The following is a 25,243-nucleotide window of genomic DNA, read 5'->3' on the forward strand; positions in this document are numbered from 1 at the left end:
TCAGCAGTGCCCATGACATGCACCCTGGGCTGAAAGTCACTCCTTATACATCTTTGTTTTACAGGTAAGGAAAGTGAGGCCCAGAGAGGGGACGGCAGCTGCAGCAGCTGACCACTGTGCCCTTTTCTAATCCAGAGTCTGGTCATTTTGTCCCAGTGTGTAAAGGAGACTGACCCCACACTGTAGAGGTCAAGAGAACCAAGGTCACGTTGCCTGTTCACAGACACATGAAGCACAGCCTCATACACCTTCAACACACAACCTCAGGACTTCCCTGGTGGTCCAGTGGCTAAGACTCTGGCCTCCCAATACAGGGGGCCCAGGTTCGATCCCTGGTCAGAGAACTAGATCTCACAAAGAGGTCACAAGTGAAAGTGAAAGTCGCTCAGTTGTGTCCGACTCTTTGCGACCCCATGGACAGTACAACCCATGGAATTCTCCAGGCCAGCATACTGGAGTGGGTAGCCGTTCCCTTCTCCAGAGGATCTTCCCAACCAAGGGATCAAACCCAGGTCTCCCACATTGCAGGTGGATTTTTTACCAGCTGAGCCACAAGGAGAGCCCAGAAATACTGGAGTGGGTAGCCTATCCCTTCTTCAGCAGATCTTCCCGACCCAGGAATCGAACCGGGGTTTCCTGCATTGCAGGTGGATTCTTTACAGACTGAGCTACCAGGGAAGCCCCAAGAGGTCACATGCCACCACTAAAGATCCAGTATGCTGCCAAATGCTTCCCAGGTGGCGCTAGTGGTAAAGAACTGGCCTGTTAATGCAGGAGACCTAAGAGACACAGGTTCGATCCCTGGGTGGGGAAGACTCCCTAAAGGAGGGCATGGCAGACTGCTCCAGTATTCTTGCCTGAAGAATCCCATGGACAGAGGAGCCTAGTGGCCTACAGTCCATGAGGTCGCAGAGAGTCAGACATGACTGAAGCAACTTAGCACAGCACAGCACATGCTGCCAAATAAATAAATGTTAGGAAAAATATATAGCCTCAGGCAGGTTCAGCCAGAGGCACTGAAGGCCTGTGTACCACACGGACACCTCCACATGTGTTGGGTTTACAGGCCCAGGGACCTGCATACCAAATGTAGCCAGGGGCACACACGTCGGGCTTTCTTCCCTTGTACTTTCTCTCAGTCTAATAACAGAGCACGTTCCTTTCATCATCTAAACAGAGCATTTTTCAGTCCCCCTTTATGGCTTGTGCTGGGTTCTTGCTCCAGCCTTTCTGCTACCTCTCTGCAGGTTCCCGGGGTTTCTTTGAGGCTCTCTTTAGGCATCTGGCCCTGCTCCTCCCTGTGCGCCCCACAGAGGAAGGCCTGGGCCTTCCCCGCCGGGTTCCCAGGCTCTTATCTTGCTTTCGGTTCGTAACCTTGCATGTGTTCAATCTCTTTAGTCACTCGGCTTTCGATCTGGTCTCCAGGGATTATACTGTGTGTCTCCCAAGGGAAGGGACTGTTACTTCCCCACTCCCACCCTGCAGCTGCTGGTCTGGTGCCAAGCTGCTGATGGGTGCTCTGTTGATGGAGAAGAAAGGAAGGCATCCATGCCCCATGGTGATTCAGCTCCTTATGCCGTTTCCACAGAGCTCATCTGGGGAAGTTGTTCTTGCTACTTTTAAGATTGTTTTCTCCCTGAAAATCACTCCCACTGCTCCCACCCCTTCCCCTTGGATCCTTGGAAGCATTCATCCCACTGAAATCTGCTTTCTTAAGTTAATCTTCTTCTGTTGGCTAGCTTCATGCCTTTTCTTTGAAGTGGTGGTCGGGGTGTGGGGGGCGGGGGGGTGGCATTTGTCCCAAGCATATCATCCCCCTTGGAACATCAGCATATTGGAACTTCCCAGACAGTTCAGTGGTTAGGACTCCACGCTCCCAGTGTAGGAGGCATGGGTTCGATCCATGGTCGGGGATCTAGATCCTGCCAGCCAGGCATCAGGACAAAAACAAACAAGCAAAAACAGCTAAGCCCGTGTACCACGACTGAGCCCGAGCTCTGGAGCCCGTGCTCCACAACAGAAGTGACCGCAACGGGAAGCCCTCACACCCAAACAACGAGCAGCCTCTACTCACGGCAACTAGAGAAAACCCCAAGCAGCAAGAAAGGCTCAATACAGCCAAAAATAAATGAAAAAAAATTAGCACAGGTTCACATCGTAAGTGCTCAAGATTGGAGGTTTCTTAAAGACCGTGTCTCACACACGCCCCCCACTCCATGACAGGCAGCTCACCACTTTCCAAGGGGCCGGTTTCACCTAGGATGCCTCTGGTTGCCAGGCTTTCTGCCACTGAGCTGTGAATGAGGTCTGCTCAGAGCCCCCTTGAGGCTCTTGGCTCCTGTCCTGGCAGCCACTGGGCATGTCGGCACCCACTCTTCCTTGTGGCCTCCCAGACAGACCCGTACTGTCCCGGTCCTGCTCAGCGGGAAGGCACAAAAGCTTTGGGGGCAGACTTAGCTGCATTCAGAGCCCCGTTCTCCATTTGCTGGCTGGGGAGCCCTAGGCACGTACGGCAACTTCATCTGTTTCCTTGTCTGTAAAATGAGGTTCCTGATACTGACCTTGTTGGATCCTCAAGAGAGTGGAATAAAATAATAGAGTTAAGACTGTAACATTATGCTCGTACACAATAGACGCTATTGGAGCTTCACAGGTAGCACTAATGATAAAGAACTCACCTGCCAATGCAGGAGACGTAAGAGATACAGGTTCGATTCCTGGGTCAGGAAGATCCCCTGGAGGAGAGCATGGCAACCCACTCCAGTATTCTTGCCTGGAGAATCCCCATGGACAGAGGAGCCTGGCGGGCTACAGTCCACAGTGTCTCAAAGAGTCAAACACGACTGAAGCAACTTAGCACACACGCAATGGATGGTATTACTATTAAATATTATCGTTAGTGCCACCAAGCTTACTATTGGACAGGTCCTGTGCTAGTGAATGGAGAGTGGGGAGAATAAAATAGGAAATATAGGGCAGTCTCTGCTAATAGCGTTGTTGGAGAGGAGACATTCAGAATGAAGCGAGCAGCAAATGAGGCAGCAATAGATAGGAGAGCCTGAAGATAGCAAGCGCTAAGATGTCTGGTGCTGGCGGTGGGCACCCTGCGTGGTCAGAGGGAGCTCAGCCTGGTTGGGAGCAATCTCCCCCTCTCCCTAAAGTCAGCTCTTCCACGTGCCAAGGATGCTCAAATTTCCAGCCAGCCCAGAGAACCACCCTGCAGACCTGCATACTCAGTTCTACCTCTGAATAGCACACGCCCACCTTGCCCTAAGCCTACCATCTCCCACCCACATCTCCTCCAGAGATGTTTTACCATCCACCTGTTCACCCAGCAGATGGCCAGTCCCCATCCTCAACTGTCTCCTTTGACCCTGTATCCTTTTCTTTAAAAAAAAAAAATACATATATATATTTGGCTGTGCCGTGTCTTAGTTGAGGCAGGTGGAATCTTGGGATGGAACCTGGGCCTCCTGCCTTGGAAACATGAAGTCTTAGCCACTGGACCACCAGAGAAGTCCCTCAACCCTGTTTTCTAACCAGCCACCTACACTTCTTGATTCTGCCTCTTTAAAAAAAAAAAAAAAAATATATATATATATATATATATATATATTTATTTTTGGCTGTGCTGGGTCTTCTTTGCTGCGTGGGCTTTTCTCTAGTTGCAGAGCACGGGCTCTAGAGCACAGGCTTCAGCAGCTGTGGCACGTGGTCGTTTAGTTTCGGTTCCCAGGCACTGGCTCAACAGTTGTGGCACATGGGCTCAGTTGCTCTGCGGCACGTGGGATCTTCCTGAACCAGGGATTGAACCCATGTCACCTGCATTAGCAGGTGGATTCTTTGCCACTCAGCCACCAGGCAAGCCCTGATTCTGCCTCTTAAATATACAGGACTTAAGTTTCCTTTCTCTGCCACCTCTTCTTCCTGACCTTGGTCTATGTCATCATCACACCTTTCTAAATTGCTGCCGTTCCCTGTAAACTCTGCTGGTCTTTATTCTTATTTCCTCCAACATGTAGCAAGGTGATCTTCCTAAATTAGATCATCTTTCTTTCCTGCCTAAAACTCTTTGTTGACTGCTGCTGACCTCGGGATGAAGTGCTCAGAGTAGTAACAGTCACAGCTAGGAGGCTCCCCAGCGCTGTGGCCACTTCCTTTCTCTTCCACCCCATCGCTCCCCACTGCTCTCAGCCCCACTAAACCACGTGTGCTTCTCGAATAGGCAGGACTGTGTCTTATCTCTAGTCTTGCTATTTCCTGTCCCAGGACGTCCGTTGTGTTGGGTGTCAGTTCCTTTGAGACATCTTCTTGGACACCCTTCCCAGGCTGGCTCTGCTGCCCTCCTTCGTCCTCCCAGGCAGCCCTTCATGCTGTGTGGCCATTGTCTATTTGTCTGTCTCCCCTACGAGGATCAGAGTTTCCATGTAGGTAGAGACCCAGCCCTAGATTCGTCCATGTGTCATCGTTCCTAGGACAGGAACTGGGCCATGGCAGGAACTTAACACATGTAGGATGGATGGAGGCTTGGGAAGTTGGGATCCGAGCAGGGTCTTGAGAGATGGTCTGGAGTCCCATGACCTGGGTCAGAAATCTGGCTCCTTCTCAGCCACTCTGAGTGCATTGGACAAGCAACTTACCCCTCCCGCTTTCCTTCATCTGGCCTTTGAGTGTTTGCAAGAGACTAAGTGGGGTTTGGAGCAGGGTGGTTGGGAAGACCTCTCTGAGGAGGTGGTGTGCAGGCTACAGCTGAAGGGAAAAGTGGCAACTTCCCCGGTGGTCCAGTGGTTAAGAATCCGCCTTCCAATGCAGGGGATGCGGGTTCAATCCCTAGCTGGGGAACAGATCCCACATGCTGTGGGGCAACTAAGCTGGAGCTAGGGTGCCTGTGTGCTGCAGCAGGAGACGCCCACGTGCCGCAACGAAAAAGAGCTTGCACGCAGCAGCAACGAGTAAATAAAGGGAAAGGGGTTGCTCTCTCTGTGGGGCAGGGAGAGCATGTAAGGTGGAGAGAGTGGTATGTCTGGGCTCTTGTGCAGGGAGGAGGCATCAGATCACTGAAAGATCATGTGTGGCCCAAGTGTGGTGAGCTCTGGGGTGGCACCGGGGGGCGTGAAGCAACTGAAAGTGAAGTTAGAGTGGTAGGGATGGGGAGACGGTGCAGGCTGATGGACTGTGGGTTGGGTGGCTATATTCAAAGGTATTAGGAAACTGCTGAAGGACCCTAGCCGGGGAGCAGGGCAGCTGGGAGGCAGAATGGACTACAGTCCCTAGGACGACACAGGATGACTCGTGGGTTTCTGGCTTGAGTAATAGGATGGATGCTAGTGCTATTTACTCAGTCTAGGGAGGACCCAGGGAAATCAAGTTTCTTGATTTGGGCCATATTAGGTTTGAGACGTCTGGGCATATTTGAGTCAAGTAAATGATCAAAAATGAGAGTCGAGCATGTTAGAAGGTGCGGCTCTCTGATGTTTGGCATCCTTCTCGGTAAAAAGGAAAGTGAAAGCGAAAGTCACTCAGTTGTGTCCAACTCTTTGCGACTCCATGAACGATACAGTCCATGGAATTCTCCAGGCCAGAATACTGGAGTGGGTAGCCTTTCCCTTCTCCAGGGGATCTTCCCAATCCAGGGATTGAACCCAGGTCTCCTGCATTGCATTCTTTACCAAGTGGGCCACAAGAGAAGTCCAGGGAGGTGCTATTCTTGGCTTCCGAGGCAGCCAAGACTAGAGGGAGCAAGTCACATGACCAGGGGCAGGAGCAGGAAGGGTGGGGGGATGGCTCATGCAAAGGCCCTGTGGCAGAGTGTGCCCCGCGTGTCTGAGGAACATAGAGGAGGCCTTGAGTGAGGGGGAGAAGGACCCCTCACTCAAGGTGAGGTGAGGTGAGCAGCCCCCGGAGGTCAGCACTGCAGGGCCCTGGAAGTTGTGTGGAGGGGTTTGAATTATATTCTGGGTGAGATGGGAAGCCATTGGACAGTTTGGATAAGTAATTTAACGTGTTCTAATTAACATTTTAAAAGGCTTCCTCTGGCTTTTATGTAGAGAATAGGCTACAGGAAGAGTGGGTGGAAGCGGAGGTAATTAGGAAGCTATTACAATATCCAGAGAGAGCAGTGAAAGCCGCAGGAGCTGCAGGGTTCTGGTCTGATGGGAAGGCCTATAGGATTTGCCATGGGGGTGAGTGCTGGGTGTGAGAGCGGGGACTCAGGGATGATGCCAAAGATTTAGCAACTGCAGAGTCAGGGCCTCCCGGGTAGCACGAGTGGTAAAGAACCCACCTGCCAATGCAGGAGACATAAGAGACTCGGGTTCGATCTCTGGCTCAGGAAGATCCCCCGGAGGAGGAAATGGCAGCCCACTCCAGTATTCTGGCCTAGAAAATTCCACAGACAGAGAGGAGTCTGGCAGGCTATGGTCCATGGGGTCCCAAAGAGTTGGACATGACTGAGCAACTAACACTTTTACTTTCTCCTTGGACAGAGGAGCCTGGTGGGCTAAAGTCCATGAGGTAGCAAAGAGTTGGACACGACTGAAGTGACTTAGCATGCATGCATGCTCAACTGCTGAGTCAGGGGGATGTCAGCACACCAGGAGAATTTCCCAAGGCCAGGAAGATGAGGAGGAAACAAAGGAGGCCCAGAAGAGGACTTAAAGAACCAGGGGTGGGGTGGGGTGGGGAGGGGAGGGCAGAACGCCGAGCGCCTTTCAGGGCCAAGCAGCCAAGGACATCAGTGACCTTGGCAAGGGAACGCCTGATGGGGTAGTGAGGAGGAGGCCCAGAAGCCCCCCCGCTTTTGAAGACTTTCGCTGTTGGGAGAGCGGAGAGGTTTTAGAACCAAAGAGGTATTACTGCCTGTGTACATGGGACGGGACGTGACAGATCTGGTGGGGGGCGGTGTGCACCGATGATGCAGGAGAGGGGCAGCGGGCGGGAGGAAGCCCTGGAGAAGGTGGGAGGGACCTGGGGCAGGGCCAAGTGGTCACCCGGGCCGGAGTGAGGCTGGGAGTCAAGTCAGCAGGGAGTTCCCACTCCTGTCTCCATCATCTGCTTCCCCGACTTGGCTCCGAGCTGGGGCCTGAGTCTTATCTGTCCATGCTCGTTTCGCTCGGGCCTCCCATCAGCTCCCAGGCCCCCGGGCCTCTGCCCTGCAGACCTCTGGGGGGCTCTGCCTGCCTCCCTAGCCCACCTCAGCCTCCACCTCTCCAGGCGTGTCTCTCACTAGCTGGCTTGTACCCTTCTTCGGAGAACTGCAGTGCAGACTGCGTTTCTGGAACACCTTCTGGTACCCGACTGGACTCTGCCCCTTGGGACGCGGGCATTCGTTCCATCTTTCAGGCCGAGAGAGCCTGGGTGGCCACGCCACTGGGTCCCAGAGGTTCCATTTGGTGACTGGCCATGAGGCTCGGGGAGCTGGGGACAGCCTGCCGCACCTGGCCGTCCACTTTTCCAGAGCTGTGTCCTGCGGGGGTTGGGGGGACACAAGCCATCACTGGGCACTTATTTGGTGAAGGAGGCTTGGCGTGCAGGCCTGTGTCCTGGGAGCACGTGAAGAGCCAGGAGTCCCAGGAGCGGGAATCTGTCACCTCCAGGGTTAAGGGCAGGCAGGAAAGCGAACTGATGGTGGACCTGAGCTTACCCGCTCCCCCCAGGCCTGAGGCTTCACCAACTTGCAGAAAATACGGCCCAGCGGGGGAGAGAAGCCGAGTTCTCATTCTCATGTTGGAAGAGTGCAGATGACGTGTCACTGCCTTGGGAGATGGGATTTGGGGATGGTGGGTCCCCAAGAAAAATGGGGTTTCGGCGTGGGAATGGCGTGACTTCTATTCCTGACCTTGGTTTGCCTCGTGGGGCACACACCTTCATGCCCGTTTCTGTGATCAAGTAAATGGGGACAGGCTTCTTTGCAGCCAGTTCCCAGCTGATTTTGTTGTTGTTGTTCTTTCTTTTGGCCACAGCACGTGCCATGTGAGATCTTAGTTCCCCAACCAGGGATGGAACCCACACTCCCTGCACTGGGAGCACACACTCGGAAGGAACTGCTGGGCTGTCAGGCAGTTCCCTCCCAGGTGGCTTTTAGTATTTATGTGGCTACACCAGGTCTTAGTTGTGGCCTGTGGAGCCTCCTCAGGATCAAACCCAGGCCCCCTGCATTGGGAGTGCGCAGCCTTAGCCAGTGGACCGCCAGGGAAGTCCCCCTCCCAGCTGACTGTGAGTGTAGTTAGTGGTCACACTGTGCGGCGGGGACGAGCAAGGCTGGACGGATCCTGTGTCACAATGAGAGGCGCGGAGGCCCAAGGATTGCTCGTTGGTAAGAAATCACCAGTTTATTGAATGAAAAACCCAACATCCTCTCAGTCCCTCCCACCCTGCCCCTTTCTCCGGCCGAGTGAACAGCACAGCCCTGGGGACGCTCTGGACGGCAGGGCTGCGCCGGGGGAAGGGCTGGAGGAGTTTGGGGGAGGTATGGAGAATGAGAAAAACACTTTCCAAAATGAAGTTCTGTGCAAAAACTTCTAGAAGGGGCGAGGGGGCCACGGCCAAAGCTCCGGAGGCGGAGCTGCTGGCCGCCCCACGTGCCTCTGGTCTCCAGGAAGGCCGAGACCGATGGTGGGGGCTGAGGAGGGGCTCAGGCGCCCGAGGCCACAGAGGGGGAGGCCTGGCTGGGAGGAAGGGGCCTTCCCAGGCCAGGGGCCCAGGTGAGGAGGGGAGGACAGAGCAGGAAAAGAAGACCGGCGGACACGGGGTGCAGGGAGCGGAAGGGACTGGGCCGCAGACGTGTTGGCAGGGCCTGCCTCCCACCTCTCCAGGTCCGGAGGCAGGGCTGGGGAGGAAAGTCCTCAACAGGGGGAGATCCAAGGACGGGGACCAGCCCCCAGGCGAGTCACACGAAACCACTGAGAGACTGGCGGTGCAGAGAACCAAAGAACTGCTCAGGGACACATGTGACACCTCCAGGGAACCTGGGCGTGGGGGAACCATGCATGGGTGAGACCACGAGGGCTCCTGCACCCCAGAAACCCACGCATCACAGCAGCAACTCTGTCTTGGGGTGGGGGCAGGGTCTGTGCCCTTGTCACCCCCACAGCAGTGGCAAGTGGCCTTGGTGCTGGGCGTCCCCAGGGGGAGGCCGGCTGTGTGGTGTCTGGCAGCTGCGCTTTAGAAGATGGGAATCTGGGGGGGGCAGGGGGAGGCTGGAATGCCGGCCGTGGGCCAGGACCCCAGGTTTCCTATTTCCAGGAAGAGAACTGGTGCCACGTGGAGAAAGAGGCTGAAGTCAGGGGAGGTGAGGGGAGGCCTGGAGGACTCGATTCCAGGGACCAGGGGTGGGCGCTGAAAGGCACAGTCAACATGCCTCGGGCCAGGAGCTGAGGGGGAGGAAAAGGAGGGAGGGAGGAGGGGCTGCCCAGGACTGGGCCCGAGCAGTGGCGGGAACGGCGGCCCCGGTGGGTGGCAGTGTCCTGCAAGACTGGGCCGGGGAGATGCAGGCCCCGGGGCCAGGAAGGGGGACACTGGGCCCGGGGCCTGCTGGCCTCCCCCTGCCCGCAGGCGGTGAGGCTGGTGGCAGTGCCAGGAGGGGGCGTGGCTGGGAGACGGTGCCCTCAGGTGGCCTTGCTGCCACTGAACAGTCCCACTGGAAAGTGCTTGACGTGGGTGGGCCACTGGGCTGCCAGCTGGAAGAACTTGATGTCGCTCCACTCGACCCCGTCGATGGACACTGGGGGTGACAGGGAGGCGTGGGGATGACCAGGGCTGCCGGGGAGGGCCGCGGCCTTCCTGCCACCCCCCCAACCCCCACGCCCGCACCTCTCAGCATGGTCTGCTGCTGCTTAGCAGAGCAGATGAGGCGGCTAATGCCCTCGATGACCTGGCTTTTAGAATCCACCTCCTTTTCTCGAGGCTTCTTGCTCAGGAAGATGGTGGGAACTGGAAAGCAAGCGGGAACCACGTTGTCCTTGGAAAGGCCTTGGAAAGGCGGCTGCGCTCTCCCCCACCCACTGCCCCCTTTCCCTGGGAAGGGTGGTGATTCGAAGAAAGCAGACTCCCCACTCCCCCCAGCCCCGCCTGTCTGTCTCTGGGGCTATGTCTCAGGATCTCCAAACTCCTGCCCTTCTCCCTGGGCCTCGGTATCTTCACTGAGTAACGAGAACCTGGGGCCAGATGGGCTCGGAGTCCCTTCCGGCTCGAACGTTCTGAAAGCCTGTGGGTGGGGGCCAGCTGCCCTATCGGGCACCTCTGTCCACCCACTCAGGTGCCTGCGTGGGGCTGTGTCTGTGTGGCTGGTGGGGAGGCTACATAGAATCTCAGCCCTGGGCCACCCTCGGCGGGTCTCCGGGTGCCACAGGCAGTTCCAGCTGCGGGCCTGGCACAGGGCCTGCCCAACTTCCTGGGGCACCTTTCGGGGCAGAGGCATGAATGCAAAGGCCCAGCTGCTTTGGATGCCCCCAGAGGAGGAAGGTGGGACCCAGCAGAGAAGGAAGCCCCTTCCTGACAGCTGGGAGGCCATGAGCACCCCAGAGTCACCTCGCCTGCTCCAGCGGGTGCAGAGCCAGATGTGGGGGTTCACCATGGGAACCAACATCTGCGAGCACTGCTGCCCACCCCCAGGTGTGGGGGCTCCGCCTCACCTCCTCAGAGTGCAGGACCCCTGTCCCCGCTGGTGCTGAAGCCGTCTTCCCCCCCACCCCCCAAGGGCTCTCGTCCCCTGAATTCTTAAAAACCACACCTTTTGTTCATGAAGGCTTGGGTGGCCTCCAGGGTTGGGGGTTGGGAGCCCTGGCCAGGGACAACCTCAGGTCACACCATCCATCCCTGAGGGCCCTGGCCAGGAAGCCTCCCTTGTTCATGGCAGCGCAAACTGCCTCGCCCCAAAGGTGCCGAGGCTCAGCGGGCAGGGACCAGTGACTCCCTAGGGACCTTCCTTTGTGACAGAAGGAATGGCTTTGTCCTGTGTGTGGGGGGCGGGACCCCATGATACATGTGCTTGCTGCCTCCGTGCTCATCCGGGCTCTCTCCCAGAAGCGGAGCCTGTCCTGACCCTGAGAGAGGAGACGGGGAGGCCTGGAGGCCCTGAACGCCCCTGGCCTCACGAGTCACTTACCTTTCTTGTTCTTCTCTTTGGTGACCACGGTCATGGCCATGGTGCCGGAGAGCTGGGCCTCCCCTCCGTGGGGCAGGCGGGAGACCTGCACTGAGCGGAAGACGCTCTTGAGGGTGTTCTTGGAGCTGGCGTCCCTCTTGTCACCTTCCCTCCTCCGCTCCCCAGGGTGGCCCAGCCAGTAGTCCACCTGGAGGCCAATCACGTCCCCGTAAGGGCTGCTGGGGCTCCTGGAGAGGGGCGGTAATGGGGAGGGGGCTCAGTGCCCGCCAAGGGCGGACAGGGCGGGGAGGGCCTGGGGGAGGCGCCAGCCAAGCAGCTCTGGGGTCCCTCCAGCGTCACAGACAGGGCTGGTGGGGGAGTGGGGAGTCAGGCTGACCTGAGGACACGGCCAGGAGAGGGCGAGGCCCCAAGTGCCCACAGGGGAGCCCAGGAAGAATCACCCAGGCAGGAGGGAAGCAGAGAAGAAGGAAGCTCTATGAGAGAAGAAAATGTGTGCACGCTCACCCACCACCAGGACACATGTGCATGAGCATGTGTGCAAACGTGTGCACACACATGACCCCCAGCAGGCAGAGCCCCCCGCCGAGGGTGGGAGAGACTAAGTGGGGCAGAGGCGGGCACCAGGCGGCTGCAGAGCCGCCGGGGGCGAGGAGCCGACCTGTGGCTTTCTCTCTCGTTTATGGCACTTCTAGCTCAGGGATAATTTTAGCTCCAAGGGGAAAAAGAGCTGATGTTTTCTTGAAAGGAGGCGTCAGACACAATAGGTACAGGCTACACAAATCATCTGATGTTTCTTTCTGCCAGGATTCAGCGGTTCCATTAAAAAACAAGCTTAAACCGGATGGGAAAGGAGGTCGGGATAAGGCGGGTCCCCAGGCCCCAGGGAGCCTGGACTGCGAGGTCACAGCGTGACTGCTGGTGGGATTCCCTCCTCTTCCTGCATTTCAGCAAGCCAGTGGCAGACCCCCGACTGGGAGCGAAGAGGGGAGACAGGGCGAGTGAGGGTGAGGGCTGGGGTCTGGGCTTTGCCCCGAGACACTTAGGACTCTCTGGGGACCATGGCGCTGTTGCCGGGGGTTCTGGCAAAGCCACAGGCCACTGCCTACCCTCTCTGCTGCTCACAGAGCATCCCCAGGAGACCAGGAGGAGGTGACGGAGAGGAGAGGGAGCAGAGGGAGCAGCAGGAGCGCCTCTGGCTCTTCTCTGCCACCCCTTCTCCGGCCTGGGGCTGCCCTGACCCCGCATCCCGCCCCCTCCCCTGCCCCAATCAGCTCCTCCAGAGGCCTCCTTGACTGCTCGATCTAAACACTGGACATTTCAGATCCTAAAGGGATTCCCTCCCCACTTCCTAGCCATTGCTCCCTACTCGGCCACAGCACTCTCTCCGTGGCTTGGCCCTACTGGGGCCCAGGAGCCTGGGGTCCGACCTGCCCGCGTCACTGGCCGCGGGGGCCCTTGGGTGACGGACACACTTGGTGCCTGGAAGGAGGCCGCGCCCCCTTGGGCCAGGCGCTGACAGCGAGGCTCTTATTTCCACCTCACACAAAACCCTGTGGCTACGTCACCTTTACTTTCATGGGCTGGAGCTGAGTAGCTTGCCCAAGTGACCGCGATTCTTTGCTCAAACTAATCAGGCTCCTGAACCTCTTTCTGGACCTCGGAAAATCCAGTCCTCACAAGAACCCCCCCGCCCCACATTTCTGACCACCCTGCGGCTCTGATCGGGGCTCCTCACCCTCCACCCACTCAGGACTGTCTTCATGCGACTTCTGGCAGGGCAGTTTAGCTGGAATCGGGACCCCCTGGACCCCCCCAGTTCCTCTTAGTACTTTTATTGGCTCTGCCCCGTCCTGCTCCGGCCCCACCCAGAGTCCTGGCTCCTGCTGCAGAGTCCGCCGCAGAGCAGCCCACAGCAGCTGCTCCCGCCTTCGAGAGTCGCTCTCGCGTTGACCAGTGTCACTGAGTGGTTTGTTCTTTAGCGCACACACACACGGGGGATGCAACTGTGTGGACATGGTGCAAGCCCAGGTGTCTGACCCCAGGTCCACGCTCTCTCCTGGACCAGGCAGTCCTACCCCCAGTACGTGCAGCAGCTGACAGGCTAGAAGGGACTCAGTGCCCCGGGTCTCATTCACCCTTACACCCGGGAGGCAGACAGGACAGACGGGAGCAAGCTGTGTGATGACCGGCCTGGCCAGTGACCTGACTCCCCCCGCTGACCTTCCGGACCAGGGGTCACCGTCCTACACGCTGGGGCAGCCGGGGAATGAGTCAGGCACCGCCCCGATGGAGGTGTGTCGGGGGACAGACGGGAACAGGCCACAGCCTTACCCCACGACGGCCAAGGCGCTGCTCATGGACGGGGAGGAAGGAGGGGTAGCTGTGGCGTCTCGGCTCAGGCCCGAGCTGGAGGGCGGCGACGTGGAGGGCACAGTCAGGTTGACCACGGGTGCATCGTCACCATCGCCTGCGGGGGGACAGACATGGTTGACCAAAGGAAGCTGCCCTGACCGGTCTTGGCTACAGCCTGCTCCGCCACCACCCTGGGACTTGAGCCCCGCCTTGGCCTGGGACCCCCTCGTCTTCACCCTTTGGCCTCCTGACTAGGGAGCAGGTGGGCGGGATGCACCGTCCTCACCCAGAAGAGGCCAAGGGACCCCAGGCTCACCTGTCGTGGAAGGAGAGTCTTCAACCAGACCCACCTTCACCACCTGCGAGGGAGAAGAGACCCTGCGTTAGGTCCACCCACCCAAGCCAGACACCTTCAGGTCAGCTGGACCCGGCGGCCACGACCGCACGCTGTTTGATCGCAGGCTTCGAAACTCTGCCAATTTTGAGCAGCTGGGATCGTCAGGAGAGGTGAGCAAACCCAACTGCAAACAGTGAGTCGGGGGCATGGGACACCCGTAGCTCTTCTCTGGGGACGTGGGCAAAGCCACCCGAGGGGGCAGGAACCCCTTTTGTATCCTGATCTCATTTCTTCTGAGATCACTTGGGCAGGAGGCTGCCTTCTCAGGTCAGAGAGAAGGGAGCACTGGGAAAAAAACCTTGGCAGATGGGAGTGGGGTACCGGTGGGGGCGTGAACACACCGGAACAGGAATCTGGAGGAACACCAACTAGGAGGCGGGGATCCCAGGGACCCCCGACCCCAAGCCCAGCCCTAGGCAGTGATACCGATGTCAGTTCCCCAGAGAAAATTCTGGGAAGGGCAGGGGGGCCCTCCAGAGGCCAGCAAAGGGTATAGCTAGAGACAGACCCGGATGTCAGGGCAGGGCCTGAGGTCAGCAGGGCCTGGGGGTCACGGAAACCGGGTCCCAGGGAAGGCAGGGAGCGGGGGTCACACACATGGTGGTCCCCTTGAAGCTGATAAGAGCGCAGTGCTGCCACTCCGTGGGATCTGCTCCTGACTCTACACATCCTGATTTTAATTCCTGGAAAGTGGCATGCTGGCACCCCGAACTTCCGGGACACGAGTCCTGTCTCCTTGCTCCTCTGGTTGCTGCACGAGGCTGCCAGCTCCTTTGATTGCTTGTTTCAATTTTTAATTTTTTCTTTCTGTTTTGCTGCGAGGCCAGAGTAGCAGTGACCCCACAGCTCCACACAGACGTGGGTCAGACTGCCAGCCCGGGCTGCACGTCATGGCCCGGGCCCTCCGATGTGGCCGTGGGACCAGCCCCAGTGGCTGACGGGGACTGACTGGACCAGGCAGATGGGAGCCTTGACAAGGATCCACCCCCCGCCCCCCCTCCAGGCTCAGGCATTTCCCAGGATCGCTCAAGGCTCACAGGGCCACCCAGGATCACAGGATCTGGATGAGTGGAGAGCAGGGATGGGGCCGCTGACCCCTCACCCGCATGTGCCTCGCCCTCCCTAGAGGCTGGGAGGGACCTTCCCTCGGCGAGGCTGCAGGAAGATACCAGCTGATGCGGAAGAGAAACTTGGCCGCCTCAGAAAGGGAGATCTGAGTTCTCTGCCAGCCTTCTGGGTCGTGCTTCGGCCCTGGGCGGGGAGGGGCGTCAGCTGTCCCCTCTAGGCTCCCTCTCTTGGTCAGTCTCCGCCCTGGGGCCCAACAGCTGCCAAATGCAATCTGGGCTGGGATCACCCGACACCAAGGACACCCAAGAGGTCTTTCCTTTGTCTTGAGAATCCACTCATGCAAAGATTGTCCCCTGACCAAACAGGAGGGGAGAGAGCCCCTTCCTCTCTGTGTCCCTGACTCTGAAGACAGAGCTACTCGTGTCTCGGACTCCCCTCCTCGGAACAGCTTTGCTTTCTTTTCCCTGGAGCCGGAGAACCAGTGCCCTGGATATCACCCCCTGGGACCCCAGAACTACAGTAATAACACGTGGTACCTGTGGTGATGCAGGGGAAAGGACTCTGAAAGGAGCAGCTCGGGGCCTGTCCCAGCCCACAGCTTCCTCTCCCCGGCATTGCTAACCCTCAGGGCTCTCTGTCGGGGGCCTGTCCTGGGCCCTGCAGGGCGGTTAGCGTGTCCCTGGCCCCACCCACAGATGCCGGTGCCACTTCCACTCCCAGCTGTGCCCACCTCCACTCCCAGCTCTGACAGCCAAATGTGTCCCCAGATCAGACACTGCCAGATGTTCCCTGGGAGCAAAATAGCCCCTGGACAAGACCTGCTGCCTAGATGAGTCTCTTGTGTATGAAGTGAAAGTCAGTCATGTTGGACTGTGTGCGGTGGACTGCAGCCCGCCAGGCTCCTCTGTCCATGGGATTCTCCAGGCAAGGATACTGGAGTGGGCTTCCATTCTCTTCTCTAGGGGATCTTCCTGACCCAGGGATTGAACTCAGGTCTCCTGCATTGCAGGCAGATTCTTTACCTTCTGAGCCATCAGGAAAGCCCCATGTGTGTGTTGGCACGTGGAGCCCAGGGAAGCCAGGTGGGTGGGTGGGGTACAGAGGAGAGGGGGGCTGGTACTCACGCCAATGAATGGGATGAACTTCTGATACGAGTCTTCATCAGGGCTGTGAGGAGAGAAAGGAGAGCTTCACAGCTGGCGGGAGAGACCGTGTGGTGAGCTGGGGACGGAAGCTTTCCACGCTTTACTGAGGCTTTAAGGGAGCCCAGACACCACTTGCCATCTTCCCTCTGCCCTCAGGATGGCACGAGGAGCCTCCAAAAGGAGGCAAAAACCCTGATTGTGCATGCTCTACCCCCTGCCCCCATGTCTGTACTGAGGGGGCGCCCACAGCGGGTGGGGAGGCCGGGGTCGGGGGAGGCCCGGGCGGGGAAGGGAAGGCACAGCTTCTCATACTCTCTTGGGTTCCTACGAGGGAAATGTGGTGGGGAGGAGGAGGGTGTAAAAAAGCAAAAGAACCGAAGATTTATCTAGCCCACCCAACCTGTTTTCAGAGCCCACCCCGGGTCCACTCACAACTTGTGCCTGCAGGTGAGCATGGCCTCCGCCACGGGCAGCTGGTGCGTCACGGCCGCCCCGTTGACGTACTGCATCACCCGCCCCACCACGTCCAGTTGCTCTGCAGAGAAGCCAAGATGCGGGCTGACTTACTTCAGCAGGCGAGCCCGAGAACCGTCCTTGGGCGCCCCCCTGCTGAGTCCCACCAGAAGACCCCAGGAGCTGAGGCAGAGAAAGGGCTCTAGAGACCCGCTGGTTTGAACCTAAGGAATTTTTTAAACAACGTTCATTTATTTATTTGGGTGTGCTGGGGTTTAGCTGACCTGTGGCACAGGGGACCTCAGTTCCCTGACCACGGTTCAAACCCACGTCTCCTGAATTGGGAGGTAGATTCTTAACCTCTGGACCACCAGGGGAATCCCAGGAAATTTTTTTAACAGATATTTTCTTTGATGTGAACTATAAAGTCTTTACTGACTTTGTTACCACATTGCTTCTGTTTTATGTTTTAGTTTTAGATCCTCTTGAGGCATGGGGGATCTTAGTTCCCCGACCAGGGATTGAACCCATACCCCCTGCGCTGCAGGGTGAAGCCTTAACCACGCGACCACCAGGGAAGTCCCCTGAATCTAAGGAATCGTGCAGCCAAGAGCTGTCCTCCCGTCTGATCCGTGCACCCTTCCCCCCAGCCTGCTCCTTCCGTGTTCGGCTGGCTCCTGCTTCCATCCCTGCTCTGATCAGCCCTGGAACCACCTGCCGCCCCCGCCCCCATCACTTCCTGCCAGGCCCGTGGGAGCACTGACCACCTCCCGGCCTCGCTGGGCCCAAGCTCACTCCGTCCCTGCCGCCTCTGCTCTGTATTTCAGGAAAAGACACGGTTGGTGGCATGTTATTCATTTATCAATAGACGCTTGGCAGCTGCTCTCCATTTCCACATTTGATCTCCACAACCAGATACTTCCTGACACCACCCCCTCGGCCTCCTTATTTCTAAATGTGCAGAGACCAAACACATCCAGCGTGGAAGGGCTGCGCTTACGGGGCCTCCTTTTAATAAAGTGCTGGAAAAATGAACAGGCCGCGGGGAGGGGAAGCAGCATGCCCCCCCCCCCCCCCCCCGCCCCTGCATGCAGCCGAGCCCAGCTCCCTGCGTCTTGTCCCCGACGAGGGCCAGTACCTGACACTGGGGGCTCCGAGCGGCTGAACAGATCTCTCCAGCCAGGATCAAGGAAGGTGCTGCTATACCTGCTGTCGACGGAGCCCAGGTATTTGGCCACCGGATGAGAACCTGGGAGACGGAGACCAGAGAAGGCGAGCTGGTGAGGAGGGGGTGAACGAAGCCCAGCCTTCGGTCTCCCCGACTGGCCCTTCCCGGGACCCAGCGCCGCCCGCCGCTTCGGGGTGGGCTCTGCCACGCCCTCACCGAGGGGAATGATGAGAAAGCGCATGTAGCCCAGCCAGTCGGAGGTCTTGCTGGCCAGCGACTTGACGAAGAAGCGGAGGATGGAGCTCAGGTAGCTCTGGCCGCCCACCGCTGCCACCTTCACCGGCCGCGGCATGGAGGAGTTACAGTTGCAGCTGGGAGCGAGGGGTCGGGGGACAGGGCCATGTCAGGGGGCCACGTCCTGCTCAGAGGAAGCCTCCCCCAAACTCTGACTTCACTTGACCTCGACAGCCCCCAGAGGAAAAACAAACCAGTGAACAAAATCACACAGAGAGAGGCAACACACCACAGTGCTTCTGCAAAGAGAGAAATTCAGGGTCAGAGAGGACAGGGGACTGTCTAGGAGGCAGGCAGAACCAGTTGAGGCTAATGGGAAGACGAGTCGGCAGTGGTCAGAGGCGGGCGTGAGCCCAAGACGTCTGAGGCTCTTCCCACGGCAGGTCCTGAGAGGGAGGGCCCCGACGCTGGGTGGGCAGGGTGCAGGAGGAGAAAGTCTTGTAGAACCCCGGGCTCTCTGCCTGGCCTTCTTCGTCACGGGTTTAGGAAGAGAATGAGGCAGGTCAAGGTGTGGCAGGAGACCAGGCGGGACGCCGGCAGGCAGGAGGGTGACATTTTCATCCCGACCCTCCGGGGCCAGCAGGACAACAGAGCACCAGGGCCTGATGCCGCCCAACCAGGTACTGACTGTGAGTTTCAGGTCTGATAAGCCAGGGGGTCCCCTCAGAGCTTGGAAATGAGGGTGGGAAGATGAGGCGGGAGGGGACCCCAAAGGGCAGGAGAGGAGCTGGCCTTACTAGCGCTGGATGCGGGTGAGCAGGGCGGACAGCACGGCCTGGACCTCCACCGTGGAGCACGTGCACACGACGGGCTTCCGCTGGTCCTGCAGCAGCTCCGCCACGTACTGCAGGGGGCGGGGGTGGGGGGAACCACACAGGTGAGGCCGTGTGGCAGGGACACCACCTCCCGCAGGCCACGAAGGTGGCAAGGCCCAGGCCGGGCGGCAGGGCCCCACTGTCCGTCCTTCAGACCACAGCCAGCCAAGGCCAGGCTCCGACTGCCAGTCAGGAGAAGGTGGGGCCAGACCCCAGGGAGACGGGATCAGGAGGAAACGTGGGAAGGCCCAGGACATGCTACATTCTACATGGGCTCTGCAGCCCACTCGCTGGATGGATGGTGGGCCTGGGCGGGGCTGGGCTGCTGTTGCTCCGCCCCTTCTGGAAGCCAGGGCACCGCTGGAGCCTCTGCTTCTTTAGAGATAAGGAAACTGAGGTACAGAAAATTGGTGACTTAAGGCCCCTCAGGCTGGAAAATGACGGGACTGGGACCACACCCAGAACTGTGGGCTTAAGTCAGGCTAGGAGGAGCTGGAAAAGAAGGGGGTCATTTTGGATTTTCCCGTGCCCTGGCTTTCAGATCCACACTCGGGGAGTCTCTTGTTCCCCAGCATCCCTCCTCCCCGGCCCCGTGACCCTGGGTGCTGTACCTGACCCTGCCAGTCAGCGGTGTTGACGAGGATGACGTTTTCTGGGAGGGCTGCGTCCGACACCAGGATCTGGTTCAGCTGGTCATAGACCACCTTTCTAGGAATCTGCAGGGATAGACGTGTCTGTTGATCCCCAGGGAGCTTGGGGGGTGGGGTGATTTGTGGTCCAGGGTATGGAGAAGAGCTACCAGGAACCTACGCAGGAGACCCAGTGTCCCACTGGCCAGAGCACAGCAGACTGGAGCGGGATGAGAACACGCGAAGCCAGGCCTCAGGGCCCAGGCTGGTGCCCCAGGAACATGGCAGCTGTCCTGCCTAGGCAGGAAGGGCCCCGAAGGAGAATGAAGCAGGGGCAGCGGGAGGGGGGGAGGGAGGAGCGGAGAGCAGGTGCTCGCAGGATGGAAAGGAGGGCAGTGGGGAGAGATAATGAGAGTGCGCCATGTGGGGAGCCCTCCGACTCGGGGAACAAAGGTATTTCAGGAGCAGTGATTAACAAGAAGGACAATACCTCGCCCCAGGCACCGGGCTATTCTAGTCCTGGGCTCATTTTCAGCTGCAGAGCATTAGCTCTGCAAGCCATACGGACACAAACCCCCTTCCCAAAGGTATTTATCAGGAGAACAAGCGGGCCCACCACTAACTCCAGGAGCACAGGAGCTGGGCGAGGCCTGTCAGGGAGAATCCTTCCCTGGGAGACTGGCCTTCAGAGAGCATACAACCCCAAGGGCCAGTTCCTTCTGGGTGCCTACTCCAGCCACTCTGAGGTCTGGCACTCAAAAGTTTAATGTTGCTATGTCGGCTTCAAATCATTGTAACTAGCCCACAGCAACGCTAAGGGCATCAGAGTGCAGAGTAGACCTCCCGGGAGAGCTGATGGCCACTGTCCCCTGAACACTGTCCCCGGCACAGTTCCCTCCAAGGTCTGATGGGGGCAGAACGCACCAGCGTCCCCTATTCCGTCCTGCAATTCCTCAGCGGGAGCAGATAACAAACACGCTGGACTTCTCCCTTTAGGCCTCTCTTTACTCAGAACAATCAAATACACCCCCTTCCTCTCCACCCGACCTCCCAAGGAGACGACGGAACAGAGCCGGGGGTCCAGGGCGCCTGGCGGGTGGGTACCTGCGTGCTATGGCCCAGGTCTGGGGACCGCTCGCTGTCGGAGCTGTTGGTCCTCTCGCTCAGCGGCTTGGAGAGCTGCCGCTCCTTCAGGGGGGTGCTCCTCTTCTGCCGGGGGGTGTGCACTCCTTCCACTTTGCTGCCACGGACGTGGAAGGAGGCGGTTAGACGGTCCCCCTTTCCGAGGCCACGCTCGCCGTGCTCCCCTCCTTCCACCTGGTGCCTCAGGAGCGTCTTCCCACCCTGAGTACCTGGGGGAGGCGGAGCCCTGCAGGTCCGTTTTGCTGGACTTCATGGGAGTTTTGACTTTCTCGGGCACAACCAGACTCGTGCTCACGTCTCCGAACATGTCCTGGTCAGTGATTTCCTGCCACAGAGCAAAGGAAGCCGCGAGGGTGACCCCCTTCCGAGATCACGAGAGCCTGGTGGCTCCTGTCTGGGCCGTCAGCACCACAGGACCATCAGCCCCCTGCGCTCTTTTCCAGGAAACACATGGTTCTAAAACTCCCGCCACCCCTCTCCCCTGACGACTGTTTAATTCAGCTGAGGGTGCCCGCTGTGCTGGGCACGGTCGCCTGCTATCCAATCTGACCCCTACATTTATGAACCGTCAGCCCACAAATCTGGGCTGATGATCTGGCTTCTCTAGGCGGGAAGGAGAGCCTTTTACTCAGGAAGTGACATGATGGGAATTTCATTTTTGAAACGCCTGCTGTGCAGTACGGACCAAAGGGGGAAACAGTGGAGGCTGGGCTACTTGGATTGTGGGTGAACCACAGTCCTCTTGAACCCAGCCTAAGGCTCTGCTGGACAACAGATCTGTAACACGGTATTCTGTACTATAGGAGACGTGAGCCTGAAAGAATCCCTCCTTTTAGCTGGCAGCTCCCACCGGGAGGCTGAGGTACAGCACACCCCCAGGGGGTGTCCGGTCAAGTTCTCTGCTCCCTCCTCCCAGCTCGGGCTGGCCTCCAGCCCCACGTGGGCTGAGCTTGGGCCCAGGCCGGACCTACGGGCCCAGCCCCAGACTCCCTCCCCCAGGTGAACCGCTCTGCCCTCCCTGGGCCCCCTGGAGCCTCTGTGCTGTGTGCTCTGGCTGGCTTTTCTCCCAACGGGGCGCCACGGTGTTCTCGTTTGGGCACTGTCAGTGCTCAGCACTGTGTGTGTGTGTGTGTGTGTGTGTATGTGTGTGATTTCAATCTGTGTGTAACTACACTGGGTGCCCCAGGCGATCCATCCCACACACCCCTGAACAGCCCCAACATCTCTCAGTGGGAGGAGATGACCAGCAGGTAACCACTGGGAGAGCTGATGCTGTGGACTATCTGGCCATTGTAAAAACAACACTGGAGGAAGAGGTGGTTTTTCAGGGAAAGATGCTGCTCATCGTCCCTCAGGAGTAAATGAGGGGGTGGGGGCGTTCCCTGGTGGCTCAGTGGTAAAGAATTGCCTGTCAATGCAGGAGACACAGGTTTGATCCCTGATTCGAGAACGTCGCACGTGCCGAGGAGTGACTAAGCCTGTGTGCCCCAACTACTGAAGCCCTAGAGCCGTGCTCCCCGACAGGAGAAGCCACCGCAAGGAGGAGCCTGCACAGTGTAACCAGAGTAGCCCCGGCTTGCTGTAACTAGAGAAAAGTCCATGCAGCAATGAAGACCCCGCACAGCCCAAAGTGAATAAATCAATACATAAACATTAAAAAAAAAAAAAAGAAGGACATGAGAGTGACAGATAGTGAGAAAGTACCCAAATCAGCATTTGCTCAGACCTAAAGAAAGAGCAGAACGGGGACATTTCTGGTTTGCTAGTTTGGGCACCAACCTGATACTCCACAGGTAAAGATTTCGGGAGGAAGAGAATGCAGGACCTTCCTAAGTCCACAGATTTAGGCGAAAGTTTCATGATGGTCCTGAGGGTTTTTTGCCTCTATTTCTAAAGGTACCCAAAACTATTTTCGACAGCTGGAAACAGGAGACGGAACCATACATACCAGAGTGTCTGTTTCAGTCAAGCTGTCATCTTGATTTTTAATCCGAGCAGATTTGACTTTTTCTAGCGCAGCCAATTCCATCTGCAAAAATTATAATAATTAGTCATCACCAATCCAAATAACCACCACTCTAACTTGCTCCCTTAGTCCCTTGGAAGCTTAAAATACTTTCACTTAATTGGAAGACCTCATGACATCTTTCATAACATCTTTGGGACTTTCACCTTAACAAGGAGCATATTTTTTTGTGAAAAACTGAGCTTCAGAAGGTCAGTTATTCTGTGATCATTAAATCAGTAACACGGTGAGACGCTAAACCCAGAAATTCTGATTCTCAAAAGATGCTCTCAGGGAAGAGAGGCCCAGCCTTCAGATGGCTTGGCTGTGGGATCTGCCAGTCCTGACTCTGGGGTTTGGTGAACATCCCTGCCCAGGAGGGGCACACGGGGCCCCTTCTGCTGTCAGCAGTGGTGAGAAGAAAGGGGACGCTAGCGTTCAGGTCTTTGATTTCGAGACTAAAGACATCCATGGGGGCCAAATGCGTTTGGCTTGGTGGAAACATCTAGAAAACCCTCAAACAGAATATTCTAAGCCATTTAGGTGTGAAATAATTCTCCCTTTGTCCTCAACTCTTACAGGTCTCATAAATATTAAAAATGTACTTTGCAAATACAGATAAAGCACCAGATTTTTCACACTTGCGAATGCTGCTTCTGGCTGTGCAGACACCGGTGTCGGAATCCTGAGCAGCTGCGGGGTGTGAGTCTCAGCTGTGGGGAAGGCACTGGCCTCAGTGGGTCTCTGGTTCTTCTGGGGAACCAGGGAATCAGAAAGGATCGACGATGCCCCACACTTCCTCCCAGTGACCTTTCTCTGAGTAATGGGGACATTTTTCCAAGGAGTTAATAGCCCTGTGAATTGTGTATCCTACATGAAAATGGGTCTCTGGTTCTTCTGGGGAACCAGGGAATCAGAAAGGATCGAAGATAGCCCACTTCCTCCCAATGACCCAAAGTTCTTTCTCTGAGTAAACGACAGAGCACAGAGAAAAAGCCTAAAAAGCTCATGGGGGTCACTTGGCAAATTAATGAACAATGATCACACAAGTCAGCCCGTGTCACATGCTAAGCCAGGCTTTCTCCACCTGGGACCGCTGGCATCTGCGGAGGGCCCTTCTCTACTCTGGGGCGCCCTGTGCAGGACCTGAGCTGCAGCCCCGCCTCCACCCACTAATCACCGCTGCTGTGAGAACCAGAACAAAATAAAAAAATGTCTCCAGTCCTTGCCCAGTGTTCCCTGGGAAGCAAAACCACCCTTGGTTGAGGACCACTGTCCTGAGCCATCTGTAAAATTAACCCAAGGCACTTTAACCAGACCCCGTGGCCCCAGAGTGTGAGACAGTTTGGTTCAGAGCCACGCATGGTAGGTTGCCTCCTGTCTGCACAGCTAGTTCATTTACACATTGCCTATTGGGATAACCGATGTGAACAGTCTACGGTCACAGAAAACTCTCGGTCGGACTTGAGACTGGACATGACTTCACTCAGTATTGGATCTCAGCGTGACGAATGACTTAAACACGTTTTAGAGAGGATGGATGAGGGCGGCAACATCGCCCTGCTCGAAGGTTCTCAGGCAGCAGCCCTGTGGTCAAGCCCCCTGACAACAGAGCAGTGTCTGAGCGCTCTAACCCAGACTAGAGTTGGGGGCACCTGCCGGCTATGCACTGACTCTTCTGGATGTTCCGGTCGATCCTGCCAGAAGTAAGCTCCTGACTCTCCAAGTTCCTCTTCCTGCTCCTATAAATACTTTAGGCTTTTCTCGCCCCAGCAGTGCAGCCGCTGTGTTGTCTGACTGTGTGGCACTGAGACAGTTGCGGCAGCCTGAGGCTCAGTGCCCGCACTCCTGTGCGTGTGGGGGGCCAGAGTGGGGTGGTACTTTAGGCTCTCACTTTTAAGAACTACTGGTCTCCAGCACCATTCGCTACAGTGCCATGCAATTTGCAACTTTTAGCAGCAGGCGGTCCTGGCGGACTGTCTCCATCTCTTGGCCGCCCCAGCTGAAGTGCTGTCAGGGCCTACTGTTATCAGCTTCAAGGACTGAATCATCTGCTCAAGTCTTGGGAAAACTCACAACTGTAATAATTTGTGTTGGCAGAAATACCTTCTGGTTCTAGTGATCAACTGAATTCTCTGAAATTTGGGGAACAAAATGGAAGGTTAAGGAAAAAGAAACAAAAAGGCTACGAAATCAGGGAGAGAGGACGAAAGCTGGGTGGCAAGTGCTCGCCTGCCTACAGTGCACCAGCCTCGTATGTTTTCCCTCAAACGTCTCAAAGTTCGCTGTGTGAAGAGCACAGCCTAGCTCTGTAGTTCCCAAAGTGCCTTTCATACTAAAGGATTCCAAAGTTCCACACCCACATCAAGACATATGGGGCTCTTCAAAATAGAAATATCACAGAGAACCAGCAAAGTCTGAAATTTGGCCAAAAGAATCAGAATTTGAAGGACTCACTAAAAAGACAACTGGAGTCTATCAATTTCAGGAGTCCGGAACTGGAATGGCTCCCAGGGCCCAGAGTTACAATGGCAACGCTGCTTACATACTGCTGCTCCCCCTGCTGTAAACCAACCCAAGCACCAATCAAGCGCCACGCTGGAGGTTTTAGCTGCCTTCTCCCACTGGATCTTCACTCTGCCTTGCAAGGCATGTCCTTTTTACATGCAA

At 57.0% G+C, this 25,243-nt stretch overlaps 1 protein-coding gene and 1 long non-coding RNA gene across 4 annotated transcripts in view; one reads left to right on the forward strand and one right to left on the reverse strand.

Annotated features, from left to right (window-relative positions):
* The first annotated feature begins 5,972 nt into the window (after window positions 1-5,972).
* Window positions 5,973-7,929, forward strand: LOC113886520. The gene is made up of 2 exons (XR_003509456.1): window positions 5,973-6,182; window positions 6,486-7,929. It is a non-coding gene; the product is annotated as an uncharacterized LOC113886520 (long non-coding RNA).
* Window positions 7,930-8,302: 373 nt separating this feature from the next.
* PACS1 (phosphofurin acidic cluster sorting protein 1) overlaps window positions 8,303-25,243 on the reverse strand; it is a 149,759-nt gene continuing 132,818 nt past the window's right edge. For 2 of the 3 annotated variants that reach the window (XM_027532783.1, XM_027532785.1), the window contains 14 exons: window positions 22,517-22,597; window positions 20,778-20,893; window positions 20,530-20,665; window positions 19,408-19,512; window positions 18,719-18,825; window positions 17,904-18,058; window positions 17,658-17,768; window positions 16,499-16,601; window positions 16,046-16,088; window positions 13,773-13,815; window positions 13,436-13,571; window positions 11,105-11,331; window positions 9,811-9,930; window positions 8,303-9,721 (listed from right to left, as the gene is read on the reverse strand). In XM_027532783.1, coding sequence (XP_027388584.1) covers window positions 9,606-9,721; window positions 9,811-9,930; window positions 11,105-11,331; window positions 13,436-13,571; window positions 13,773-13,815; window positions 16,046-16,088; window positions 16,499-16,601; window positions 17,658-17,768; window positions 17,904-18,058; window positions 18,719-18,825; window positions 19,408-19,512; window positions 20,530-20,665; window positions 20,778-20,893; window positions 22,517-22,597 — 1,599 coding nt within the window. In that variant the 3' untranslated portion in view covers window positions 8,303-9,605. The remainder of the gene's footprint in view (window positions 9,722-9,810; window positions 9,931-11,104; window positions 11,332-13,435; window positions 13,572-13,772; window positions 13,816-16,045; window positions 16,089-16,498; window positions 16,602-17,657; window positions 17,769-17,903; window positions 18,059-18,718; window positions 18,826-19,407; window positions 19,513-20,529; window positions 20,666-20,777; window positions 20,894-22,516; window positions 22,598-25,243) is intronic. The other variant, XM_027532784.1, reaches the window with a different exon arrangement.

Source organism: Bos indicus x Bos taurus, chromosome 29, assembly GCF_003369695.1.
Source record: "Bos indicus x Bos taurus breed Angus x Brahman F1 hybrid chromosome 29, Bos_hybrid_MaternalHap_v2.0, whole genome shotgun sequence".
Classification (NCBI taxonomy): Eukaryota; Metazoa; Chordata; class Mammalia; order Artiodactyla; family Bovidae; genus Bos; species Bos indicus x Bos taurus.